This window comes from Nothoprocta perdicaria, unplaced genomic scaffold (assembly GCF_003342845.1).
Source record: "Nothoprocta perdicaria isolate Ctin4 unplaced genomic scaffold, notPer1 scaffold_110, whole genome shotgun sequence".
In the NCBI taxonomy this organism is placed as follows: domain Eukaryota; kingdom Metazoa; phylum Chordata; class Aves; order Tinamiformes; family Tinamidae; genus Nothoprocta; species Nothoprocta perdicaria.
The window spans coordinates 1,610,832-1,637,068 of record NW_020454206.1 but is presented as its reverse complement, the minus strand read 5'-3'; the positions used below and the strand labels follow the sequence as shown (position 1 = coordinate 1,637,068).

Genomic DNA, 26,237 nt, shown 5'->3' with positions numbered 1-26,237 from the left:
TGTTTCACTTCATATTCACTTTAAGTCATATTTTCTTGAGGACACTGGAAAGTGATACCAAAAAATTCAAAAGTATCAAAATATTTAAACTACCACTGCAATCCGAGGGGGGGGGGGTCCGAAATCATTTTAAATACAAGTGATATTTGTCAAATTTTGTTCTTAAAAACATTAGAAGTCAATTCTGTCATCGTTAACTATACTGGGCTAACCAGAATATCATTTGACCTTACCATACAATGTAGTACTGTTGTATGCCTCAACAGTTTGGCTTAATTCACAGCTTAAAATTTAATAAAAAGTTACAAGATAGACTGTTCTGTTGGTCTCCATTCAACATGAGCACATTTTCTACGTCCCAGTGCCAGATGAATCCAAACATGTCCTGCCTGCTCTGAGGTAATACACAACTTGGCAGGAACCTGTAAGAACAACTGCCTTACCTAACGTGGTTTAGAAAGGCAATATTGAAACATCTGATACAAGCGAGGAGAGCAAAATTACACACACGTATCACTTACCAGCAGGCTAGCCAGGCCAGGAAAACAACTGTGCAGGTTATCACTTTAGTCGTGTTTGAGACATTACCATTTCTTGTAACCCTGTGGGGTTTTGTTTGTTTGTTTTAAAGACATCTGTTAAGGTACTGAAAGTGTTACTGTCACTTACGTCTTTCTGAAACACGCTGCAAAGGCCAATGTTCTTCTTTCAGTAACGACCTCCGAAAGCTGCTCAGCTTCCCCCGCGCCCGGCAGCCAGGCGCAGCACGGGCTCCTGCTCTGTGCCTGGCAAGGCTTCGCCACTGCCTTAGGCTCAGCTCTGGGGATCGCTGCTTTGCCTTCCTCTTCACATTCTAATTCACTACACAAAATATGCATCTACACAAGGCAACCAATTCTACAGCCTAGCTTCACTAGAAATCTGCATTTTCCAAAGGAATAAATTCTGAATGATTGTTTAAATACATAAACTTAAGTCAGTTATACATAAATCATCATGTAATTATAAAATGTAAACAGTTAAAATACTTCTGTGAGGAGCAGCACCATTTTACATGACTATTTAGTAACTGTTCTATATATTTCAATATATCTTTTGTTTAAAAAGTGTATCGAAACCTGGAGCTTCAGTGCTGAAAACTACTGAATATTTATGACTTAAAATGAACCATTATAAGATTTCTGCTACACTGGTCTCATGGTGAAGTGAAAAATATTTATTTATACAGCACTATTTTCTCCTCCTTTGGATGGCATATATTGCTCACAATGCATTAGCTACAGAAATCTTAACATCCTGAGGTTCTTCTGCCACATAAAGGTTTTTAGCAGTTAATTTTGCTGGAGAAAGAATGGCTGAAGTTTTGCCCCTATTGCATTCACGTCACTTTCTTCTCCCCAAAATGCACTCACCTTAATAATAAAAAAATAGTAAGAAACTAAATTCCCAAGAATCCCGTACTGCATGGAAGTCGAGCTACAGCCTAATGGTTTTCCCTGTTGGCAGTCTAGACATCCTGGATACGCCTTGCTCTGTGTGTACAAATACAGGCTACGAGCTAGAAGTTTATTTGCATTGCAATGTGTTATTCATGAAGTATCCTCGTGTTTTACGGTGATCACGAGATTTGGCATGCCCCATCTCTGCAGAAAACATCATCTTCCTTTGCTGGGCTAGACATTTCTGCAGTTTTGAAGATATGCTTTGCTCTCTTAAGTTTGTAAAGCCATTCAGATGAGATTAATTTGCAAAGGACAATTCACTAATTGCTACCTTTACTGAAATATATAGGCAAGTGGCCAAAATAAGAGGATTTTATTCCCTGCCAGCACTACAGTAGTATGCCCAAAACTACAGCTGGCTACACTGAATTATTTCCCCCTCCAACTGGATATGGATGTACGACCAAGCATAAAACTTTGAAGGATATCATGAACAAAACATCTGGAATAAATTCTAATTAAAAAAAACTAAAAACCTATAAAATCTTAAATAATTCAAGATATGGTAATGACAACATTAACATGTGCTTTCATAAAACAAATCTTAAAAATTCAGTAAAAAAAGATCAGCAGCATAATAGTAAAGCAAATATGCAGATTTTAAAACCACAATAAAAATTATCAGGTTTAATATTTTACAGAGGTAATTACAGCAAAAAAAAAAAAAAAAAAGAGTGGCTGCTTTTAACACAACTTACAGTTTAAAATTACAGCACTTTATGATGAATCCTACAATTATTTCTGAAAAAACACTCAAAAATACCACCAACTCTTAAAGGTGCCCCATCAATGACTAAAAGGATCCCTCCCCTCCCACCCCCCAAAAGACCAAGTAGTCATCTACAGCAGCCCAAAGGTCCAGCTGATGTTTCTAGACTGCTGTCCGTATCAGAGGCCAATGTTGGATCTGTTGACATTGAGGACACGTCATTGACGGATGACGATGAAGATGGATGTTGAGAGCCATTGATCATTGCTGCACCTGTGCTATGAGAAACAAAACAGCAAATCAGTTGCAGATACAGTTGCATGGTTCAGTACTTGCACTAGTCTGTCTCCTCCTCATAGTCACTTTTTTCCCCCGTTGATCACCGAGTTTGAAGAAATGCCCTATTTCATTATTTAAGGTATGTAAGTGGTGGTTATATCGTTCTGTGATACCGCACCAGTTGCCTGTCACACAGCTCACCAGGAACAATCAGATTCTGGCAATAAGGTACCAGTATATTCCTGGATGCTTCTTGAGGAAAAATAAATGAAGCATCGGTTATATGGGGACAATGACAGAGGAGATTACCAGACTGATAAAGGGAAATATTCCATTAAGTAATGTCAGCTCTGTACATACCATTAAAATAAGCATCACCTCAAAGAGAATTCAAGAGCTGACAGGTCATAAAAGAGACAGGTTTTGGACAGGTTTTGCGTTATGTTACTCTCAGGTATCTCAGATCTACGGCCTCCGGACCTACAACTCGGGAGCTTGGCACTGTGCTTTTATTGTAACCAACCTAAAGGGGCTGGCTGTCCACGTATAACCCCGTTCTTGGTTCTCTCCTCCAGGTCCATGACCTCCTTGTATATCAACTCTGAAATACAGGGAAGGGAAAGCAGAAAAGTGAAATCCCCAAACTCCAAATGGATAAGCAATCTCTTATTACAATGTACATTTCATTTTCACAGGTTTATTGCTACTTGGAATTCGTTTTGAACAACACAGGTATTAGCTACAGAGAAACTGCAATAAAGAAATGAATACAGAGTGATGCAACAACACACAATTCTCTTCTTGTTGGAGCTCCCCTGGCCTCTCAAGGATTCCCTGAGGCTCCAGGAGCTGGTTCTACTCCAAGGGACCTGCCCGGAGCCCCACGGCTGCTGCTGGGGCTGCACGTCACAGCTGTGCTCCCTCGGGAACCACCAAGCCAAGTGCTTCCTAGGCAGGATCAGAGGGGCTGGATGGCACTTCTCTGGACAAGCCTTCCACCCACCTGCAGCGTAAAATCCTCCCTCAAGCGAGCTGTGCTAATACCATGTAGAACTGGCACCCCAAAAGTCAGAGCTACGTACAAATTTGATGGGCAATATTATGGAAAAAACAGCTGTTTTGGAGAAGTTTTTCAGCTCCCACACTGATTCTTCCTTACCTCAATAAAACATTTCACACACTACATTTATTACTTTTTCCATTAGGTGGCAGTCTCAACCTCTGAAACAAATTCAAAATGTTTAGAATTTGATCTGCCACCTTTTTCTTTTTTTTTAAACACCCCCCTCAAAAAAATCCCCCCTCAAAAAAAAGATGGTAACTGCGCAAGTGAGTCCTGGCAAGCATCAGCTGAAGACCCTCTGTCACTGGAAGGCAGAGTTGTTCTTTCGTTTCCAGAGGCCAGACCACAAGCTACTGGAAAGAAGGGAAGAAAATCCCAACAAACAAGCGGAAGCTGCACTGAATCCTCCCGGCCCTCCGGAGCACGGAGGCGGACGCCGTTCGGAGTGCGCCAGGAACCGGGAGCCCTGGGGCCAAGCCTACTCATCAGCCTCGCTGTACTCAGAGGGCTCTTCTTACCTTTCCATTCCTCTATCGTGTGCTCCCTCTCATCTAACTGCTTATCTGGTATCTTCGGAGGAGGCTGAAAAACAAAACCAACTCATGACAAAGTAATTAAGAGATACAAAAATTGAATAAATAAAAATGAAAATAAGAACTTCAGAATATAAAGCCAATTTAAAAATACTTTAATCAAATATTCATTCAAATTTAATCAAATGTAACATTTTCAACTGATTGGCAAATTTGCTTGGATTATCATCATAACCCAATCTGGTAAAAATAGCTTGCAGTCTCTAGTCTCAAACAGCCCTTTATACGTATTTACTGTTAATTACTAATTTTTTCCTTTAGTTTTATAGATCAGAATTCTGACAGTACCATTTAAATAAAGCCCCTTTTCCCATTCCCAGTGCGACATTGCCCAATACCATTCATTCTCTTAAAAAATAGCAAGCTATTTCTCAGCACCTCTAAAAAATCTTGAAACTAGTTTTGGAGAAAAAAATAAGTTACTCTCCCTCCTCTCTGTTTTTATTAGTGTCAATAACTAGAAAACTCAAGATCTCGTACTCCCTTTCTGCTGGAACACCTACTGCTTAGACTATTGCAATGAGAGTATTTCTCTGGCCAAGTAGTAAATGTCTCAGATTTTTATCAAGCGCAACCAACCCACACTGAAATAAACAAAGCTCAGGAAATTACACTTTAGTACCAGGGCTTTTAGATGCATTACTGAATGCCTGGCAGGTTATATGCAATTAACACACGAATCAACACGCACAGAGATACAGACACTTCAGCTGTCTGCAAGCCTGCACCAGTTCTAATACTTATGTTCTAATAAATACACCACTAAAATACGATCATAGCTCAGTTAAGCTTCTAGTGATGTGTGTAGCTCAGACAATAATCTTCTTTCAGGCAATTAAATAACGCATAAAAATTCTAAGTTGGCTTTAATACAGTACTCGACTAACCGGAGCCTAAACCAAGGACTTACAGCTTCTGCTTCTGATGGATCATACCAGACATTGATGTACGGGTGCTGCAGGGCTTCATCCACAGAGATTCTTTTAGAAGCATCTATAACCAGCATTTTTGATAACAAATCCCTTGCTTGACTTGCTGCAAGAGTGAAATTGCCTATTTAGACTAGCGCCATATGCATATAATGCAGTATTTTCAAGTATATGGGAAAAGATTTATGGTAAACAAATCAAGGCTTAATAGCTATATAAGCCTCACATTATTTGCAGTTTCGGAAAGTGAATAAATATTTTTTTGTGAAAAAAGATAAACACAAAAAATAGCTTAACACCACATTCTAATGCTGCATAATCTTCCCACAAGCAAGTACAGACAGCAAAAAAATCAGCTTTTTGTATTTATCAAGCTTCTTATTGGAACAGGAAGTCTACACAGCAATTAAAAAAAAGAAAACAAAAAAGGAGGGAGGGGAAAAAAAGGGAGGAAGGAAAGGATACATCTGGGCATATTCAAAAGTTTAAATACTTGAGGAATGTTTAGCAAACAAAAGACGACCTTACCTTTAAGTTTATTGTGCTCAGAATCAGCTGGGAAAAGGACATCTGGAAAGAGTTTCTCAAAGCTATATCCAGCGTATTTAGGTCTGTTCTCCACATAAGTTCGGACTGTAGGCTGCAATTTCTTCATAAATTCAGGGCATGGTGTTCCTAGCTGCTCTATAACTTTATTCCATTGATCAATATCTAAGGTTACGCAGCTAAGAAAAACAGTGTCTAATATTCAGCTAAAAAGTTAGGTTTAAACCATATGAAATAGGCAAAAGAGATAAAATATAGGCAATTGTAACGAAAGAACAGGTTCGTATCATTAATGCAAAACTATGAACAGTAATCAAGCCAACATGAATTTTACCCAGAACTGTATGAATTAACTGGCAAAGGATATATTTCTCAGAAATGGAGTAAATGAGAAGACTTACACGATTTAACAAATACATGTGAAGTTTTTTCTTCTTTTGAGGAGACGCTGGGGAAGAACTTACTGTCTGATCTAGACACGTGCTGGGCAGCGAGCAGGCTGGGAAGCACCTTGTCGGCCTGAGGGAGGCCGCCGGGCGGGCAGGAGCTTCCCGGCTGCTGCAGCTTCCGCCGCCGGGAACCTCGGCCCCCACCCAAGTCAGTGAGAACTTCAGCTAAGGCCTCAAGGCAGGAGCCGAACGGCTCCAAGGGCACGTAGTGCACATCCAAATTAGTAAGTTTATAGAACTTGCAGAAGACCCCAGTGGATGCAAACATCAAAAACCATGTTTGGCTCAGGAATTCCTAGTTGCAGGTGGTTAAATACTGGGAGAGGATGCAGGAGAAGTCTGCGATGTGCTTATCTAGCTCGGGCACTCCTCCCAGCTGTTTCTCTTGGGCTGCTTTCAAGGACAGGATATGGAGCAGGCTAAACTTCATGCCAGGCCAGCACTGAACACTGCCTCTGAACAGTGGCACATGTTTGCATAAAGATTTTAAAGCTCTTCTATTTTAATTTATCACAGACCTAGAAAAAAAGTATTGCCAATGTATGGCATGGTGGATAAACTGAACATCCATGCGCTAGCAAAGCAGATTTATAAAGCTAGGTACAGCACAGCCAATGCAATGAGAGAGCTGCATGAAAGTAAAGATTCCCTGCATCCCCTCACTTTGCCTCAAAATCTTCACCTATAAATTGTGGTGTATCCAATATTAGGCAACCAACCTGCAGCAAAGCCAGGAAAAGCATCTCAGGGCATGTGTCTGCAACTGGAGTTTAACTTCCAGTAAAACTCTAATCCCCTTGATTTTGGTGAAGATGCAGAGGGTTTTGGTTTTATCTGCAAGCAACAGATCCTAAGTTGGTAGCAGAGTTAACATGGCACAAGCCACACGGACACAAGCCGTTCACGGAACAGAGACACGTGAGTGCTGGCTACTTCAGACAGAATCATTTTTGCCTAGGATAGAACTCCAGACTGTAGCCATTTATCTGGTTAGAAATATTTTTCTATCTTCTATAAAACACAAAAATAACATAATGCCCTCAGGTACCAAAAAGGATTAATAAATTATTACATAAAAATGAGCTTCCAAGCAAAAATCCATTGATGTGAATCACTACAGTGCCATCTAAACAAAACAAAACAACGAAACTATCTTGAATGTGACAACACCCAAAAGCAATGGTAGACACTATTAAACTGGGAAAATAAACAAAGGAAAAAAGGAAAAATAAACCTGGTTGCCCACATGTTTCTTGGTTTATCTTACTGGAGTTTCTTAGTTTGCATTCATCTACATAGACAATAATACATGACAATGCTATCTGCATTCTGGCTCCGCTTTACATGGCATAACTGCAGTCATATTTGCAACATCTTAGAATGAAAATCACAAACTTGCAAATCTTATTTTTAAAAGGCAGTTTAAAAACAGTATTTTAAAAACTACCTTAAGCTGGAATTAAATTGCTGCAGTATCTTTTGACCTCTTGTATCTTAAAACTACAGCCTAGGCCAAGGGTAAGGATACGATCTGTACCAGGAAATAAAACACCACCTTTGATCATTTCTCCCATGATGCACCCAACTGACCAAATGTCAACTGAAAACAAAAATGCAATGGTATTAACATAAAAGTTATTAAAATAAAGTAAATAAAAATACCTAGACACACAAACACACACACACACGTGAAGTGATTATAAAAAGCGTGTGTAATGAAGATGAGTGAAGATGAACGTGTGCTAGCTACAGGACCAGCAGAGACTATGTCCTACTGCTAGGTGCAGCCTCGGGATAAATGTGGTTCTCACCTCCCCAATTTTTTAAGCGTTATCACAAGAAAAATTCATGTCAATTTCACGGACAGATTGTACAACGTGCATCTTCATGACAGAACATTAAGGAAAAGGTTCAGCACTTCCTAGTAATTCAACCTGCTGCAGCAGCACAAGGATACAGTCCCTTCCTGGAAAGAGGATTTTGTGGCAAACCATTTCGCCCATAATGCACCCCACAGACCATAAATCCACTATGTTTGTAGCACAAAAAGAAGGAAAAGCAAAGCAAACGGTCATTTAAAATGAAAAGAAGCATAACATGATTGCATCCTACAAATTGCAGAGACAGCACAGGAAGAAGAGCAAGTCTTTACATCAATCAATGAAACCATTTTAAAAACACAGTGTACAAAGGTGGTTAGCTTTTAACTATCTCAAGTGAAAGGCAGCAAAGCAGCCTTTCATTTAACACAGGGCTCAGCAAGAGGAAAGGGGGCAGAGAGGCACACGAATCAGCCCTATAAAGCTCCTCAGCCTCTGAGGCTTGCAAAGCTGCCACTGCCAATAGACTAGATTGAGGCAGCAGAGATAAGTACATTTCCTCAAACTAATTCCAGTGTAGTTATAGGAATCATTTCAAAAATAGCAAACCAAACTGACCTTTAAAAATACAGCACATCTAAATTGCTTTTACTTTTAGGAGCAGAATTAATTAGGTGTTGTATAAGAATAAAAATTTGCCATTGAGTATTTCCTAAAAGTCAGTTTATCATGCATTCCTCTCTCCCTTTAAAGAAAGGGGAATCAGTAAAACACATTCAGTAGAAGATCACCTATAATTTTAGGGGATCAGCTAAAGACAGTATTAGCATGTTATCATAAGCCTTTTTACTTTAAATAATTGGTATAAAACTATTTCTGCAGTTCTGTTCAAATAACATCTTATACAAAAATCTCCTACAATAACAGCTCTGTCCACAAAACATTTGCTACATTATCTTAAGATAAATCACTCCGAAGACATACTGAAAGATGCACAAAATTACTTTTTAGAAGCATGCCATTTTTTTTCTATTGCTCTCAGAGATACTGGTGGCTATATGCAAAAGTCTTCCTAAAATCTTACAGCTGAATTGGTATTATTATGAAAAGTTATGCATCAAACACAAGATTGGCATTTATAAGACAGGAAAAAAAATCAATTTCAATGAAAACAACTGTATAATAAAAATCACATGTAAAAGTTCCAAGGGACTTAAGCAGTTTTAAGCAAACAACACTGGTTCTTTTTGAAAATATTCCTCCTCTTCTTACTTAGTAGTTCCTCTGACATAGTACCCAAATCATACAAAAACAAATCACAGTTGTATACATTAACAAAATTAATGTATACATTAACAAAATTAAGGGCCTGGTTTATTTAAAAAATGATTGTCTACATCTTATGATAAAATAGAAAAAGCAAAATATGTCTATTTATTTTATTTTTTTTTTTTTAACAAAGCTAGGCTAACTTACTCACAGAGGGCTGCCCCTCTGAAGACTGTTATAGAGGACTGAGTCAAATCTAAATATAGGTTTGAAAATTCCTTTTTAAGGTCCACTGTTAGTAATATAGTTTTTTATTTCAGAAGCCTGTCTGATGTGAATTTGCTATTTTCTATAACTGAGAGAAAAAAAATGAAAAAGTGAAGCTGAAACCAAGCGCACAGAATAGGAACTTTAAGAAGTATTTGCTTTAGATACTTTGGGTGTTTCCTAACTTTTTAATGAAATGTTCCCTAGAAGTAAAAGGCATAACTACGCACAAATCTAAATATTTTAAGATGGAGAAATTAAATTGAAGGTACCAGGCAAACCCTTCTGTACTACTGTGCAGTGTTATTTGGGTGCTGTGATCGAGTACAAGTTCCCATGTTTGCAAGGCTTGCTTTCTAATGCGATCTATCCAAAAGTGGTTTATCCGCTTCAGTATCAAGGAGTCTACATAGAGCTAATGCTATTTTGTAGTTTTAACATTATTAAACATTTTATATATACATGCAATATACAGAAGGAGTACTTTGCTACAGTGTAGATCTCCATCATCTATATATTGCAACACTCGCTTTTTGTTTGGGGGCACAATTTAAAAGGCACTAAAGCTCGATAAAGCTGTGAGCTGATCCTGTCCAATTAAACTAAATGTTAGCTTCTCCTTTACTAGTTAATAGCTAGCTCTCAATTTTCAAGAGCCTTTGATTTACCTATGAGTGAAATACACTGACCTGCAATTCAAATTTAGGTGGGAAGGGCTAGAACAGCAACAGATGCTGGGGACCCAGGGCAGCCCGTGGCACAAAACATTTAAGAGCAGCAGCAGTTGATGTAAATCATCTTTTAGCGACATCCCTGGACCTGTCTCCTCCTCAGGACCCTCTCATTGCAGCCAGCAAGAAGGCTGCCAGACAGAAGACCTGTGTCCTCCTACCAGCTGGGCACTTGCTGAGCTACTCTCACTGACCAAGTCATCCTGTGTTGCCTTGTAATTAGATGATGTTTTGCTAATGAGCTTACCCTTCTCCTGCTTTCAGATATCCCCTACTGGGCAATTCAGTTAAAAACCAGCTGAAGTACATACAGAATCCAGACTGTCTTTGGACTCAGCTCAGCCCACTAAGTTACTTTTTAAGTTCTCTTAGAGAGAGAGAGGAAAAAAAAAAAAAAAGAGAGAAAGAAAAGCTTGAATTCAAGATGTCTGCAAAACTTAAAATTCATCAGTTAGAAAATTAAATTTAGGCTCTGACTTCCAAGCCATACAAAAAATGGCCACTTAAAAGTGTGAAAGCCACTTAAAAGCATATATACTCCTCTCATGCAGACTAATAAGCCATAGAGAAAATATAAACCACTGCCTTGGGGGAATCTATTCTCATTTCTCTGAACTATCATCTTCCCCCATTAGCACCAATAGGAGCTATTCTTGTTTTCTTTTAATAAAAATCAAATCTTTGTGCTCCTGAAAGTTACATGGAGCCTGCAGCCATTTGCCCTCATGTTATGCAGCTGCCAGGGAGGTCTGCAGATTGCAGCAAATCTTGAAAAGCAGCGTAAAGCCCCGGCTGTAACGGGGGCAGGATCTCAGCTCACAAAGCAGCGGGTCATGTCCCGGGGCTCGCGGCCGGTCCGATCAATAGGGAGCCTAAAACCCCTGCAGCCGAGGGGACCGGGCGCCCTGCGGCCCCCGGGGAAGCCGGCGCTGAGCGACCGGGATGAGAACCGGCAGCAGCAGCTGCAGCCCCGCGCGCCAAGCGGCAGCGGGACCGGGAGCGCCGCAGTTGCGTTCAGGAATGTCACCTCACCTCTGCTTCCTAAGGGCTACCAGGTGGGCACGTGAAGGATGTCATGTACCTCATTACGTAACTTGCCCTCATCTTCCCTTATAACCTTCCTCAGTTTCTTATCTAAGATTCTGGGAAGGGACACAAGGTGGGTACCAACAGAAAGGAAATGTCTGCAAGCAGGGGGACAAAATAAACAATCACCTCTTCTGAAATTCCCTTTTCAGGGACCTCAAAGAACCCAGGACGTTTTGTGACAAGTCTCTGCATTTGAAGTGCACTTTTTCTTAGTGCCATTAAGCAAGAACTTCATGTCACAATTTCTAGAACGGGCTCGTTTCAAAAAAAGGCAATGTCACAGCGGGCAGCCTGAGCTCATTCACATCTCAGTAGCCCATAAGTTCCTTTAGGTTAAAGGCTACATTGAATATAGTCATGTAAAATTAAATTTGGGATATGCAATTACCAATGAGCAACAATTTACATCTTTATCAGGAATATAGTCAGTGAAGGTATATCAATGTAACAAATGCTAAGAAAATACTTAAATATACTTAAAATAAGTTTAATTTATAAGAAAATACCTAAATTAAGTTTAATTCAGCTCTTCCTGAATGAAACTTATTCTTCCAAATAGGTTATTCAAATTTTTAAACAAACAAGGCCCTCAATTTCTTCTCCTATTAATGCAATGTGTTTCGTTAAATAAACGAATCAGTGTAACCAGGCTGTGCACTTTGGTTGCAGTGCTCATTTATAAATAATTTCTACAGATTGAAATAAATAAAAACATTAACATGTAAAATGTGGTGTGCCAAACAAAAAAAAATAAATAAAGCTATGCCAAAGAAAGACTGTACTTGCTGACCGTTTTCTTTGTATCCCATCCCTAGGATGACCTCTGGTGCTCTGTAGTAACGAGTCACTACATAAGGCGTCATCATAAAACTAGTTCCTGCAGTTCTGGCCAGTCCAAAGTCAAGAATCTTCAAAGTGCAGTCTGACTTTACTACTATATTACTGGGCTTTAAATCCTTGAAAAAGAAACATCATATATGACTGCTAAGACAAACACAAGTACTTGGTGTTTCACATTTTTAAAAAGAAAACTGTCAACCCACATTTACAACTTTGTTATGTGAATAACCACAGTGCCTTTTCCCCTTGTTTTAATTCATATGCATTCAGCAAACTCTATTCCTTTTATTATTATGCTTCTAGATTAGTTAACAATTAAAAAAGAAAACCACAACTAGTGTTACAGATACGTTAGCAATGTCTGAGATGAATTGAGGTTATTATGAAGCATTAGCTCTGGGGGAAGCACTAGAAACTCTCCACTGGAACCACAGCTGTTACTGCAACGCAGGTCACAGCTAACATGAATATTCTGAATTCACTTGATGCAACAGTCATCACAACATAAAAATTCTTAAATACAACATGTGATAGTAAAGAGTTTCTTTATTATTTGAGGCTGCGTTACCTCTTTGTAAACCAATGCAGGTGGTTTCTTTGAACAAGATGAAAATCAGTGCTCACAGACACTAATGCTTACAATTTGATTTACATCTACAGTAAGTTTTGATGACCAAACCCAAAAGGTCAGCAATAAAAAACTGCCAGACACTATCACTTAATATTCAAAATAAGAGTGAAAAATGCCCTGAGATAATTTCGTTGTAAATGTATTCTCTTCTCTTAAATTCTAAAATCACTTTTCAGTTTTCTGCTGCCCCTTTTATCCTTTCACTCTTCCAGGAAAAGTCACAAGGATTCCAAATTCACACCGACACTCCTGGCTTTGCAGTGTCTACTCATATAGATGCTATCCAGACGAACTCAGTTGTCAGCTCAGCAGGACCTTACATACAACTGAATGTCACAGAGCAAACATTAACAGCAACTTCCAAACAACTTTGCCTTAAAATCATCACAAAATCTTCCATAACAGACCAGAGAGGCCTGGATCCTCTTTTTGGCCTACAACCTACCAATATTAATTCGATCCCCATAAAAAAAAATACACTCTCACACAGGACTCCAGTGTTTGATGCAAGCACCTGATTACTAGGCCTGCCTTTTACTATTTCAGAGACTTAAAAGGTGCCATCTGCACGATTTATTTAGTTTTCACTTGCATTACTTTGCACTAAGGATATGGAAGTATGCACTAAGGACAAAGAAGAAACCACAGACAAGAGAACCATCTGAACCTGAACACCAGAAGGGTAATGGGTAAACACAATTTTAAAGTCTTGCATACTCACACACTCACACATTTTTCCAAATCACACGCAGACCTTGCAGACAACTTTGGCTTCAAAGATTCTCAAATGCATTAAATAAGTTCAAGTACACATTTCAGATACTTAATATGCACATTTCTGTTTCTGCTATAATCCTATTTATCAGCTTTACTTTTACACATTTCTATTATTTAGACTGTTTTCATTACTGATCCTCAGGCGCATGCTCGTGACATTAATCACATTTATCCTCTTCAAAGCTGCAGGATTAAAGTTGAAAATGTTAAGAGATGTTTGCTTCATACAAGGGAAAAATTTTGAGAACAAAAAGCAAGGGCTTACAGATTATTGCCTCTCCTTAATTTCCGAACATTATGTGACTGTCACGAAGCCTAGGAATATGCTGGAATACAGGAATTTGGAATACAAAACTCCTGCCCTTCAAAATGCCAGAGGCAAACGCTGACCTAAACTGCATTCCAAATTCATCCAGACTTGATGAATATCTCCTATGTTTTAAACACATCAGAACTCTAAAGTTCCTATAAGGATAACTAATTGGGCTGTACAAACCTATTCAGAAACTATAGCAGAAAATAAATAATCTAATGTTAAACTCTTAAATACCGGTGCCTAAAAAATGAGAAATAATTCACAGCAGATTCCCTAAGAACAAAGCAGGAATGGAGAGGCATCGCTGGAGAGTAATTCATTAACGTTAAATAGATTAAAACAGTTTTTGAAGAAGTCTCTTTCTATACAAAGATTTGAATGATGGGCTCCCACAATTAGGCATCTTTGTTAAGTATTCCAAAGTAGAGAGGAGAAAACAGAGCCTCCATGCACGACTAACAACCCACTCTGTCCTTCAGCGAGTCAGCGAGGCGCAACCCTAGCCATCCCTGTCAGGGTGCAAATGGAAATGAACGTGTATCTATCTCCAGACTTGCTGCAAAGCCCATCTCCACAAAAGGCTTTAAATACTATTTATCAACCTCTGATAAAGTCAGTGTAAAGCCACAGCCAAATCTTTATCTACTAATGTGAAAGTCAAGTATGCCCTCTATAACTCCAATGCAACACAGTCTAAAATTCTTTCAATGCGATCCCTACTTTGCTCCATGTCTGTAGAAAACCTATTTCCGCAGCAGGCAGTGTCAAACAGTACTTACAGAGAATATGAATGCTTTAGAAATTCAATCAGCTTTTTTTTTTAAAAAAAAAAATGGAGATATTAATTAAGATACCATAGCTCTCTGAAAAAACTGAACCAACTCAAAAACCATGTGAAACTACTGACAAAAAAGGCTCAAAACCTAAGATGCAAAAAAATACATTAGACCAATACCAAGAATAGTCCAAAAGCAGACACGAAGTCATGCAGTTTCATTGTAGAAATTAGCTTTACTCCCTCAGGGCAGTGCTGCTGAAAGCCCAACAGACTGCCACAAGAAGTTGCTACTGCCACCACCTCCGTTCCAGGTGAAGGCTGCCACCCTCATCCTCAGAGATTTTTTTTTTAAAAAAACTGTTCCAGGCAGAACAAATCTTGACACTGTGCACCTTTACGTGTAAAGGTATAATATATTAATATATTGCAGGTAAACAATGCTACCGCTTTGCTACAGACTACATCTCCTAACAGGTATGGAAAAGGGCTGTCCAATGAAAACCTATCCCGAGGAGCAGCAGGTGAAATGCACGTGCCCACGTCCTTCGAAAGCATTCACGCATACATGTTACCATTTGCATAGCAAGTGTAGCTGTAGTCTACCTCATTACAGTAGCTTATTCTTAAACTTTATATTCCTGCACACTATCAAGCATTTCAAAAGTCACCCGTATTTAGAGGCATCCATTCTACCCTCCCAGCTCCTGCCTGTACTCCTACTCAACAACTACCAGAATAGCTGCTGCTTTTCTAAAAATGTACAAACATCTCCATTTGTTCAACTGTTTGTGAAGAAGCTCCCTTCTGCGACCACTAAAATCGACAGAAATAGAAACTCTAACCTACTCAAGCATGTGTATACAGTAGGCCATTTTTTTCCAATACAAAAAGGCCTTAAAAAACGCTTTTATTTCAATACCTTTAAGCATACACTTATTAGCACACAAAGGTCTGCAAAATATCCGTCATATATGTTATCACAACTCTGTCACAAAATTCAATTTTCCCTAGCATTCCCAGAATAATGCCAGCAGCCCGCTGCCCTAGTGTGGCACCTCAACAGGACAATGCCTGCTAGAGCAACGCACATCTCTTTTCACCATTTACTTTCCTCTCCCCATCATCCTTGAGGAAGACCATACAGTGCTGAGAGGAAAGCAACATGAATATGTTTGTTTATTTCTTCTATATCCTTCCAGAGATAGAAACTTACAAAAAAAACCTCTCAAAAACGTTAATTAAAAAAATCTAAAAACACAAGTTGACAGATTCCAAAAATAACAGAAAGTATTTTTAGAAAGTTATAACTAGGTAATCTCATACACTACCTACAAACATTTAAGATGCTGAACTTGACCAGGCAATCTTATATTAAATTATATATATTAACCTAGTATTAAATTAAATGTATTATATTACAAGTCATACTCAGTTTTCCCGAAGGCAGTTTGAATGAATGCTTTGTGACATGCAGCTGTATTAAGTTCCATGTACTGGTCTTCATCATGAGCTGTTTATCTCGAGATTTCAGATGTGTGTGTGTGTATTCATTACTCTGCTAGTAAAAGAGGTGAAGCAATAAGGGCAGCTCAAAAGATGGAATTTCAGGTTTGGTTATCAAAGCAATAAAGGAAGGGATGGTTTCAAATGGTCTCTCCTCCCCTGACCTTTATCTTTTATATAATAAAGATTATTATATAGAATGAGAGGATGTAATGTAATACACTGTAAAGACATTTGTTTACTTATTCTGTGTACATTACTCTCAAACCCAGGAAAACATTCAAAAGATTAAATTCAGAACTATGTTAAAAAAAGGTAAATAAATTCTTTTTAGCTTTCTCTCTGCCTGAGAAGTATTTTGTGCTATTCCTGCTTTTTTTCTAGCACTTTTAAACATCCAAGACAAAAGCAGGTGCAAAACAAAACAAACATGGCAAGCTCACTTACCCTATGTATAATTCCAGCTGAGTGAAGATGTTTGATACCACAAAGCATTTGATACAGAAGGTATGACATTCGTTCATGATCTAGTTCCATCTGAATCACTTGGCAGAGATTTGCATCCATGAGCTCCATCACTATGTAACTTATGAAGCAACAAAAAAGAACAATCAGATAATACTGCCATTTTATGGTATTCTTTCACTTGTTCATCTTTTAAAAACTAATTCTCAGCTTTAGTTCAAATCAGACTTACACATCTTGAAATTCTTCCAGGGATTTCTGAGGTGTGAACACATTCAGTAGGCCAATTATCTGCAGGAAGCGGGCAAGGAAATATAATCAGAATAGCAAAGTTGCAAAGTCAGCATTTTGAAACTGATAGACAGTAATCTAATTCAAGCCTCCTGGTAAACTTTACTGAAGCTCGGATACATCCAAGGGCTCGACTGCATCTAAACACTATAGTAGATGCTGAGGATTCCAGGAAAAATACCACATAATCTAAACACATTTTGTCTGCATTAACAAGGTAACTTGCAAGTTAACAAGTTTAAACCCAAAGCAGCCAGTTTATCCTTCCCCTATCCACTTTGCTTGAACAGACCTGATATGGTTTTCTTATCTGTAATAAAAATCCCATTAAGAAGAAAATCTGGCACTAACAAATCCAACACTAACAGATACCACTTTGCCACAGACAGAGGTGTAAGCAACATGACAGAAAGCCAAAAGAGAGAAGCAGATTCTTACAGCTACATTAGGATATTTTTCAGTTGCTAAGAATGGAGAGAAAATACAGAAATAGGTCAAGCTGTGGTTCATCATGAAGAGTCAGGCTAACAACAATACACCATCACACAAATTATGCTGTTAGATAAAATTTAGTTCAGAGATTCAACACATAAACCATCCCTGTCGTAGAAAGTAGGCAGAATTTTCCAAAGTAACCATAAGAAAATATTCCTTCTATGAATCATCTTTCACAACAGTCAGGAGAAATTTTATCTTAGTGAAGAGGTATTAAGAGTGAGGGCAAGGAAGACAGCATAGAGCTGCCTGTGAAGGAAGAAAAAACTAGTAACATCTTTCCGTAGTCTGACCCTGTAAAATTTATCACTTATTCTCTCTGTAATTCTATGCTTTGCTCTGCTTTACAGCTTCTCAAACATCAGAGAGTTCCTGTTGTCACCCCGTAAGGTTCTTAATTCATTCATGCATTAGAAAAAAGAAGAGAAATCTGCTGCAGCCTCTTTCCTCATCCTGGTTTAGCAGATGCAGCAGAAAGGAGGATATAGTTACCAGTCATGGTATATCCACTTGCCTGCTGTCTGTAAAATGCAGCAATGTTAACACTGACAACCTTTCTGAGTTTGAGGAGTGCATTTAAAGATTGGGTGGGTAATAAAACTAGTCAACAATGGTTCTTCTCAAAGATCCTTAAGTACTTAACACGGAGATAGGGCCATGCGCTGAACACCTCTTCAGCCTGTGTAAGATGTCATCCTCTGAAATCGTCCTAAAGATTGTTAGAAATAAATACCTTCTAGTCAATTCTTTAATATATAAAGTATGAAACTGCACTCACATTTTTGTGATTAACACACTTCATAAGAACAAGCTCTCGGTAGGCTCTTTTAGCATGAGTTTGGTTCTGAAATGGCCGGCTCAGCTTCTTGATTGCAACGTTTCGTTCAAGGATGGCATCATAAGCTGCACTGTAAGTAAAATCAAATTATTATATCCCAGTGTTAGACTCCTGTAAGCTGTGACAGTTCCCACCTTCTTCATATATCAGCTTTTATCATGCATCAAGTCTACAGATAAACCAAAGTTCTAGCATTATTCAACTTACAATCATAAAAGCAGAGTACACTTGTATGCTGAGCACCTCAGAATTTAGAAAGACTTTCCCAGTCTCAGAGTCCTAATATATCATAACGTCGAGGGGGAAAAAGAAAAAAAAAAAAAAAAGCAGAATCTCCATTTCTGAGAGTACCTTTATAAAGGTACTGAGTTCTTTCCACTCCCTGGCACTCAAGGACTGAATGAAAAAATAAAGGAAAAGAAAAAAGAAGCTGGAATTTCCCCCTTCTATCCCTAGTACGGACTATCTTACACAAGAGTGGCAGAGATAGTCAGGAAAAAAATCCTGTGGAAGATTCCTGTAGCAGTATTTAAAATTTTGCATCCCTGGTTCCCGGACTTGGCCTCAGAGTCTGTTTCAGTGTTAGATACAATTGAGCCTTTTGGGCATCTACTTTACATTGCTGCAAATTAGGTTGGATTAGTTAAAAAGAGAGAGAGACCACAAACCACAAGAATTGCACGCCACGTCCTCCAAACATTGCAAGATGTAACCACATGAGAACTCCAGTCCTTTTAGAGTGGTTTAAACTGAAGAGGTTTCAATTTCCCCTGAGTGACACTGGCAGTCCTTACCCGGGCAGTTTTGAGATACAGCTCAGGGAGGGGCAGTAGATTTGGGAATTGGGCAGTAACAGAGATTTGGGAATCAGAGGAACAGCAGCAGCACTTAAAGCTTTTGCAGTCATTTTGTAGCAACTGAAGAGACTGTGGTTAAGCAACTCTCCTTACTCTCATTACAATAACACACACGACCAAAATTCATATTTTTTTTTTCTCCTGCTGCTGCTTCAGCTTACAGAACAAATAATCCTAATGACAGAAGTTATCACTTCAAGAGCTCCTCTTTCCTGATTATTTACCTTGGTGTTTTGCACTAAACATACCTTTTTATCTTTTATCCCAACAAAAATGCAAAAATGAATTAAAAAAAATGCAACACAGCTGCTCTAAACACAGATCAAGACAGGCTTAAGAAAGAAAAGAAGTTACCAGGAAGAAAATACATAATTTTCTCAAATAGTTTCTATTTCTTAATGTTTCTTTTGTATTTTTTTTGCCCTTAGTATTTTACAGTTATAACAAATTGGAAAGTATGCAAATTCCTGTGCTATCTACAACCTCATCTTGATCATAAAAGAGAAGCTTGCTCAAAGAAGCTTAAACTAACATTTATCTTTGGGATAACTGCATAGAGAACATGCCCTACAAGCAGTTAACTGTCACTGCTCTTAAGGCAATTGGACACCCTCTAGTCCACTTGGCAGAGCTCTTACCCAAACAGTTTTATTGTCAGGACTTATTTTCCTAGACTATGTCAGGTATTTACATATTTCACTGACAGTCAGCATGATAAATGCCTACTGACTGGTATCACAGGCTAGTTAGATTATTAACTTGAATGAACCAAGCTGCTAACAAACTACTTTCAAGTATCATTTACAGAGGAATCATGACAAGCACCAAATGCATACAGAAAGTATTTCTAGCTCTTGTTTCAGTGTTAGCACTGCATTTTAGGATTAGTTTCTTTATGCAGGAAAAATTTTAGTTTCTTTATTCATTAGTTTCTTTTTCCCATTATTTATGGAACTCATTACATCCAGCTAGGTTTGGGTTTGCACAGAAGGGCATCAAGTTCTGAAGCAGGAAGACACGCAGGTCAAGAAACAATAGCAAGAGACACTGCTGAGGAAAAAGTGGCTAATAGTCAATATTGCTATTTTTCATATAAAACGTAGTTCTTCAAATTCTTCCTTTGTAACATACAGAAGTCAAGGCACTTAGAAAATCCAACAAAATGAACCTCAAATTGTACTCAAGCTTGACAGAAACCTTACCATACTATCCCTTGTGCTCCTGATCCTATTGGTTTTAAGTTCTGATATCGCTTCAACACAGTGAAAGTCGAGTCCCCAATTTCAACGCTGTAGAAATTGTTGTCACGCTTGCTTCTGCTCATGACGGCAGCTTAGCGAGATTGCTTCATCCAAATTCTGCTTCTGACCTGCAAAGAAGTAAAATTTGAGGACTTTACATATTCAATAAAATGGAAATTCTTTGCAATAAAGAGAAGACATTTGCCCCCAAAATCCCATATGTTAACACACGCTATTTTTCTGTCTGCAGGAATGAGGTGGTACATACCCAAAACCTTCTACCTTATAGCATAAATCTTTAAAAGCAGGTATTAGAGCAACCTTGAGAAATTTGGATTTTTAATATTGTTTTATTGACACTTTTTTTTTCACTAACCTTTAAATTAAGCTTATTTAAAATAGCAATAAGATTTTAGAACAACAGAAACCCTGTATAACAAAGTTTATGTAAAAACCTCTCTCACTCATACCTGTTTCAAGAAAGGCAAATACCTTGTTACTTCAACAGAAGTATACAAACGTGCTACCTTCAAGATAATTGTACAACATAAGGCTGTAATTTAATTGATACATAACTTTGTCTATAATATGCAAATACACATTCACTTTGTAATTTATTTGGGTGGGAGGGTCCCAGAGAGCTGGTTAATATTGAAGCATCACATTCTGCAGGCTCAAGATCAAAGCATCCCTGAGAGTAAGAAGTGAGGCAAAAGGGGCAGGAGATGGATGAGCAAGGAGCCCCTGGCAAAACCCAGAAGAAGCAAGAATACAGACTGTGGGAAAAATGGACAGGCCAATTGGGAGGAATACAGGAATGCCGTCAGAGTAGGCAGGGATGTGAGGAGGAAGGCCAAGGCTCAACGGGAATTAAATCTGGCTTGGGATGTCAAGGACAAGGAGGACTTCTTCAAAACCACCAGCAGCGAAATGCAGACCGGGGAAAATGTCAGCCCATTGCTGAGCAGTGTGCAGAGAAGGCAGAATTACTGAATGCCTCCTTTGCTTCAGTCTTTACTGCAAAGGTCAACCCTCAGGTATCCCAGGCCCTAGGGACAAGACAAAGTCTGGAGGAAGGAAGACTTGCCCTTGTTTGCGGGCTAGATCTCTGGGTCAGAGATCAGTTAGGCAAACTTGACACTCACAAATCCATAGGTTACTATGGCATATACTGAGGAGGGCTGGGGGAGCTGGCTGATGTTATTGCTAGGCCACTCTCCATCATCTTTAAAAGTCTTCAAAAAGGGCAGCGAGGAAGATCCAGACAATTACAGGCCAGTCACCCCCACATCCATTCCAGAAAAGAAGTTCATTCTTTGGTCACCTGCTTCCCCTTTAAAGGAAGAGCTTTTAGCTTATTACAGGTGCACTAAAAGCCTTCAAAAGTGCCAGATGGATTTACACACAGATAAAAGACTCATAACACAAAACTATACAAATAAGAACAATATATTAATAAATGCACCTTTAGAGAACGCCTATGTGGATTTCTCTAGAAAGCAGCAAGACGACTTGCTCCTAAAAGGCCCCTTTTCACTTGATGCTGTTTATATCTATTGCATGTACCACTGGACTGTGCCACACACAGGTCTCCCAAGCAGTACAGTTTCAACTCTAAACAGCACTTCCAAACTGGAGTGAACTTTGTGTGTTCAAGCCAGGGCTGGCATGAGGGTGCTTCAGCCCAAGCGTGTGGCTAGGTGAAGCTCCCAACACAGACGAGGTTATCAGACCTTCTATATCCACCACATCAATGGGACTGGACTCGGGTAATCTATGGTTTTGCCTTGAACGTCAACTCAAGCTCATTGGCACCAAGACTCTCAAGCCTCAAGTTCAGCAGGAGTGACAGGCAGTTATGAGTCTGGGGGCTCTGGGGAACAAGCACCGTACAAGTAAGGAAGCAGATTACCAGGGAAGCTCATTAGAAGTAGGGTAACAAAAGATTAAAAGCATGATAAGGAGACGCAGAAGCAGGAAAAAGGTGATTTTAAAATAAAACAATTATACACTGCATAAAACAGCATAAGTCCCCTATCAAAGATGATTCAGTAACTTCCTTCAAAACACTGCAGTTAATTTAAGGATTTTCAGACCACAAAAATTAACCTTCTGTAACAATCTCTAAGTTGACCTGGAGATATACATAAAAAAAGCCAAAAGAATTTCAAATATATGCTTGATGGCTACTGAAAGCCAAACAAATACACATTATGTATAAAGTTCTTGCATTATTTTTATTTAATTTGTGAAATTGCAGTTCACACACAGCTAATTTGTATGCATCATGTGTCTGTGAATGCTTGTCTAATTTTCAGCTGTCACATTTTAAGGCTTCTGGACATCTGTTAAATGGGATATTGAGAGAAAAGTCCATTTTCACTAAAGCATTCTGTTTCTTAAAGGTAACTTGTAATTAAAATAGTTCTTCACAAAAGTAATCCTGGCTTAACTAATGCTTTAATTTTCAATGTTGTCCTTGAAAAGGAAAATTATACTTCTAAACCATTCAAGCTCTGTTAAATGCTAGTACACATAAGAAATATCGAAAAAAGTATCAGCAGAGCAAACAGGAAGCACTAGACCTCCATCAACATGAAAGACCTCTGAATAATATGAAGATTACTCTAAACTGAAACATCATCATTGTTGGTGGAGGCATTCATTTTCTTAATTTTGCAGAGCTTTAAAATTACACCTTTACAAGTCAGATGGTTATGAATTGAGCAACTTCTAGACGACTGCCTAAGCTGCTCTTAATGTTGACATCTGTTTAATGAGGTCTCTAGATTGTGCATAATTAATACAGAAATGCCTCCTGCTTCACCCGATGTGCATCTACGTTATAGGAGCTTATGCCACTCATATGAAGCCTGGGGTATCACAAAACTTTGAGTCTACAGCTTGATTTTGAGGACCATTTTATACATGCAACTACTGGAGCTGTTCCTTGGCAGCACAGGCCAGAGATGCAGAGCAGATTCATATCCTAAAAGGAAACTACATTTTTAACACATTGTTTGGCTGTCAAAGCCAATCTTCATTAATCACAGACTCGGTAAAGCAAATGTGAGCAGAAGACCTCAGTTTTGTTTGAGAAGAGAAATGCTGAGGCAGGGCAAGCCTAATCCTAACAAGAGCATTTAGATTTCTATGTTACGACTTGCCAAGTGCTTTCAAGTTCAAATAGAGAAGGACATCATGTCACAGTGCCTGAAGACAAGTGATTTAAAGGGCATTTCATTTTTTTGAAACTTTAAGGCTGGTATCTATTTTTGATAGAAAATTCAGCACTACTTTCTTGATTTCCAACAGCCTATTGACTATTTAACGAGTTTTCTTCACTAAAGATAATATCTCCAGAAAAGCTGACATGTTTTGTATAGGGGAAAAAAGTGATGTAGCTTTAATGCAAAAAGCTTTCGCATATATGCTAGTAAAATGCAACTTAAAAAGATATATAATGCAGGCTCTTTAGATGGACAAATTTCCTCAGTGATTCAGCAAACACCACTGCCAGATTAGTAAATCTCTTGCAAAGACTCCGTGCCCTCTCTGTTGAGCTAACCCTATTCTCAGGGCATTTTGCATGAAACAACTCTGCACAGCCTTCTATTAACAATGCCAGAAATCCATTAATGCTAATGCAATCTTCCCACTGATGTAATATTCCACCTTACAGGTTCATATACTGTCTCTAACCTCAAACTGCACCTGGACCACGTGGCATCTTCTAGCATGCTTCACTAGCTTTCTTCATGTTTTTCAACTAAACTGAATATTAAAACAGTTCCTGCAATCTGGAAAGCCTACTAAGAATCCGTCATCTCCAGCTTCCAGCATCCATCCTACTAAGCTGGCATCTCCAGCTTCCAGGAGGGCTTTTCCTGCGCTTCCTTGCAGCTGAAGCAGAGACTGCCCCAGAACAGGGGACTCCTGTTACTTACTGGGAACCTCCTGTCAACTCTGCAGTATTTCAGAGCTGCTCTCAGCAGACAACCAGGTACAGCCCACTCTGGTCCTCTTGAAATAAATGAGTGAAGCTTTAGTTCTAATGTTATTATATACACAGAACTCGAGGGATGAGAAAGGAAAGGAATTAGCTTCCTCAAGCTAACACAACCAACAACTTTAATTACTTTTGGTGAGTATTCTTCAGGTCATTCACACCTTAACATTTACACATTTTATGAACTGTGATTGCCAAGCCAGACGTTGTGTTGTCCACTGCACACAATGTATTTGCTATGAAGGTCCCTACTATGAAGGGGGCCGAATGCCTCTATTAAATTTCAGAAGAGTTTAAGTTCCAGCCTTAGGGCAGATGATAAGCTATCAAAAGAAAGCAAATACATACATACAAAGAAGGGGAGAAAAAGCATGTTTCATTCCTCATCTTAAACCGACTTTCTCCTCACCTCTTCAGTCAGCCCTCCTGGAATAGCCTCGGAAAGCAGCTGCAGCTCCAGACCAGGCTAGGGCGCAGATGACTCGGGTGACTTAAAAGAGCTACCAGCATTCAGGAGCTGGCTTGTTGGTTTTGGAGGGAGGGAAAGGAGGAGAGTTACTACTGGCAGCCAGGCTTTGTTCCTGGGAAGGAGAAGATGCAATTTTTCCAAGCACAGCTCAGTAGCAGCTGGGGTTAAACACAACCCCTTCAGTGTGGCCTTCTAGCCCTATTTCTGCATCTCCTTTTCAAACAAGATTTTACAGAGGCTGATGGGATGTCCTGCTGTGTCACTGAGCTAGTCACCCTCAGGGACTGTATTTATGGGGTAGTCACACAAGCTACAAGCAAAAACCTGAAGCTGGCAAGTCTCTCTACTATCGTCCCCACCATGAGTTTTGCAATCAATACCATGGCCTCTAAGCCAGAAGTAGATGCATCTGAAAGCAGTGTGCACTGTTGGGAACCCCACCCCAAACATTCCAGAAGCCATGATAAAAGAATAATAATAAAAACATGGATATAAAACTGTACTCTAACAGCTTGGTTGCAACATTAGGCTTTATGCACTACTACCAGTTGAACCACCTGCATCAAATTACACTGGAATACGAGGCAGCTGAAAATAACAATCAGCTGAGTCTCAGGTTATTGTCATTAATGCCAAAAAGCAACAGCTGAACCTGAAATTGGGGAAACCTGGACCTGGAGAAAGTGAGCAACATTAAGGATTTTTTGCATTGGGCAACTGTTGCAATTTTAAGCTTTTCTACATCCATATTTCATGTAACATAGAGGCTGATATAATGGCAGAATTTACTAACTTTTTCTGAGATTGCTTACCAGCAAGAAAAAAATCCCTGACTTAAAGCAAAAAAGTGAAGACTGAAACTAACAGAACATGGAGCTACTGGCATTTATCTAGAAATATGCAGTGTCAGATCACTTCCAAGCACGCAGAAAGCCGCAAAAACAATTCCTGCTGTTGAGCACTGCTCCAGCTGAGCCGTGGCCTGGCGGGCCTGGCCAGCTGGCAGGGAGCAGCCCCGGAGCTCCAGCAGCGGCGCCGCATCCCGCTCCCCGCGGCGCGCGGCCAGGGCCCACACGGCCGCTTCACATCACATTCTCCTCAGAGGAGCAAAGCAGCGTTTCTGCAAGCCAAGTATCAAGCAGCATCATTTTGCAAAATGGTTAAAAAGACCCCACAGACACACACGGTACTATGGGATGGCGGGGGATGGTGGTCAGCAACTCAAAGCTCATCATGGATAAAGGTTCAGCAGCTGAATACCCTGTTAGAAATCAATCAGGAACCATCCACACACTTTTTATAAAGGGAATTCTCCTATTATGAAACATCTCCTTCAAAACATCCAAAATAGAGACAATTGGTATAATCTGTTTTGTTTCTAAAGCAAATTTCCTTGCTTTCTTTAACGTGCAATCAAATGCAATTGTCCACTAAATTCTTTACATTCAGATCCACAGAGACACCCTGCAAAAGGAGGAAAC

General features: G+C 39.2%; 1 protein-coding gene across 4 annotated transcripts in view; it reads right to left on the bottom strand.

Annotated features, from left to right (window-relative positions):
- Positions 1-259: 259 nt before the first annotated feature.
- The window catches only part of MAPK8 (mitogen-activated protein kinase 8), a 53,952-nt gene continuing 27,974 nt past the window's right edge, over positions 260-26,237 (bottom strand). For 2 of the 4 annotated variants that reach the window (XM_026050311.1, XM_026050300.1), the window contains 11 exons: positions 20,240-20,406; positions 18,121-18,250; positions 16,789-16,847; positions 16,539-16,677; positions 12,037-12,202; positions 8,028-8,099; positions 5,604-5,786; positions 5,057-5,181; positions 4,072-4,135; positions 3,014-3,091; positions 260-2,484 (listed from right to left, as the gene is read on the bottom strand). In XM_026050311.1, coding sequence (XP_025906096.1) covers positions 2,339-2,484; positions 3,014-3,091; positions 4,072-4,135; positions 5,057-5,181; positions 5,604-5,786; positions 8,028-8,099; positions 12,037-12,202; positions 16,539-16,677; positions 16,789-16,847; positions 18,121-18,250; positions 20,240-20,361 — 1,284 coding nt within the window. In that variant the 5' untranslated portion in view covers positions 20,362-20,406 and the 3' untranslated portion in view covers positions 260-2,338. Of the gene's footprint in view, positions 2,490-3,013; positions 3,092-4,071; positions 4,136-5,056; positions 5,182-5,603; positions 5,787-7,598; positions 7,671-8,027; positions 8,100-12,036; positions 12,203-16,538; positions 16,678-16,788; positions 16,848-18,120; positions 18,251-20,239; positions 20,407-26,237 lie in introns of all 4 variants that reach the window. The other 2 variants (XM_026050306.1, XM_026050319.1) reach the window with 2 other exon arrangements.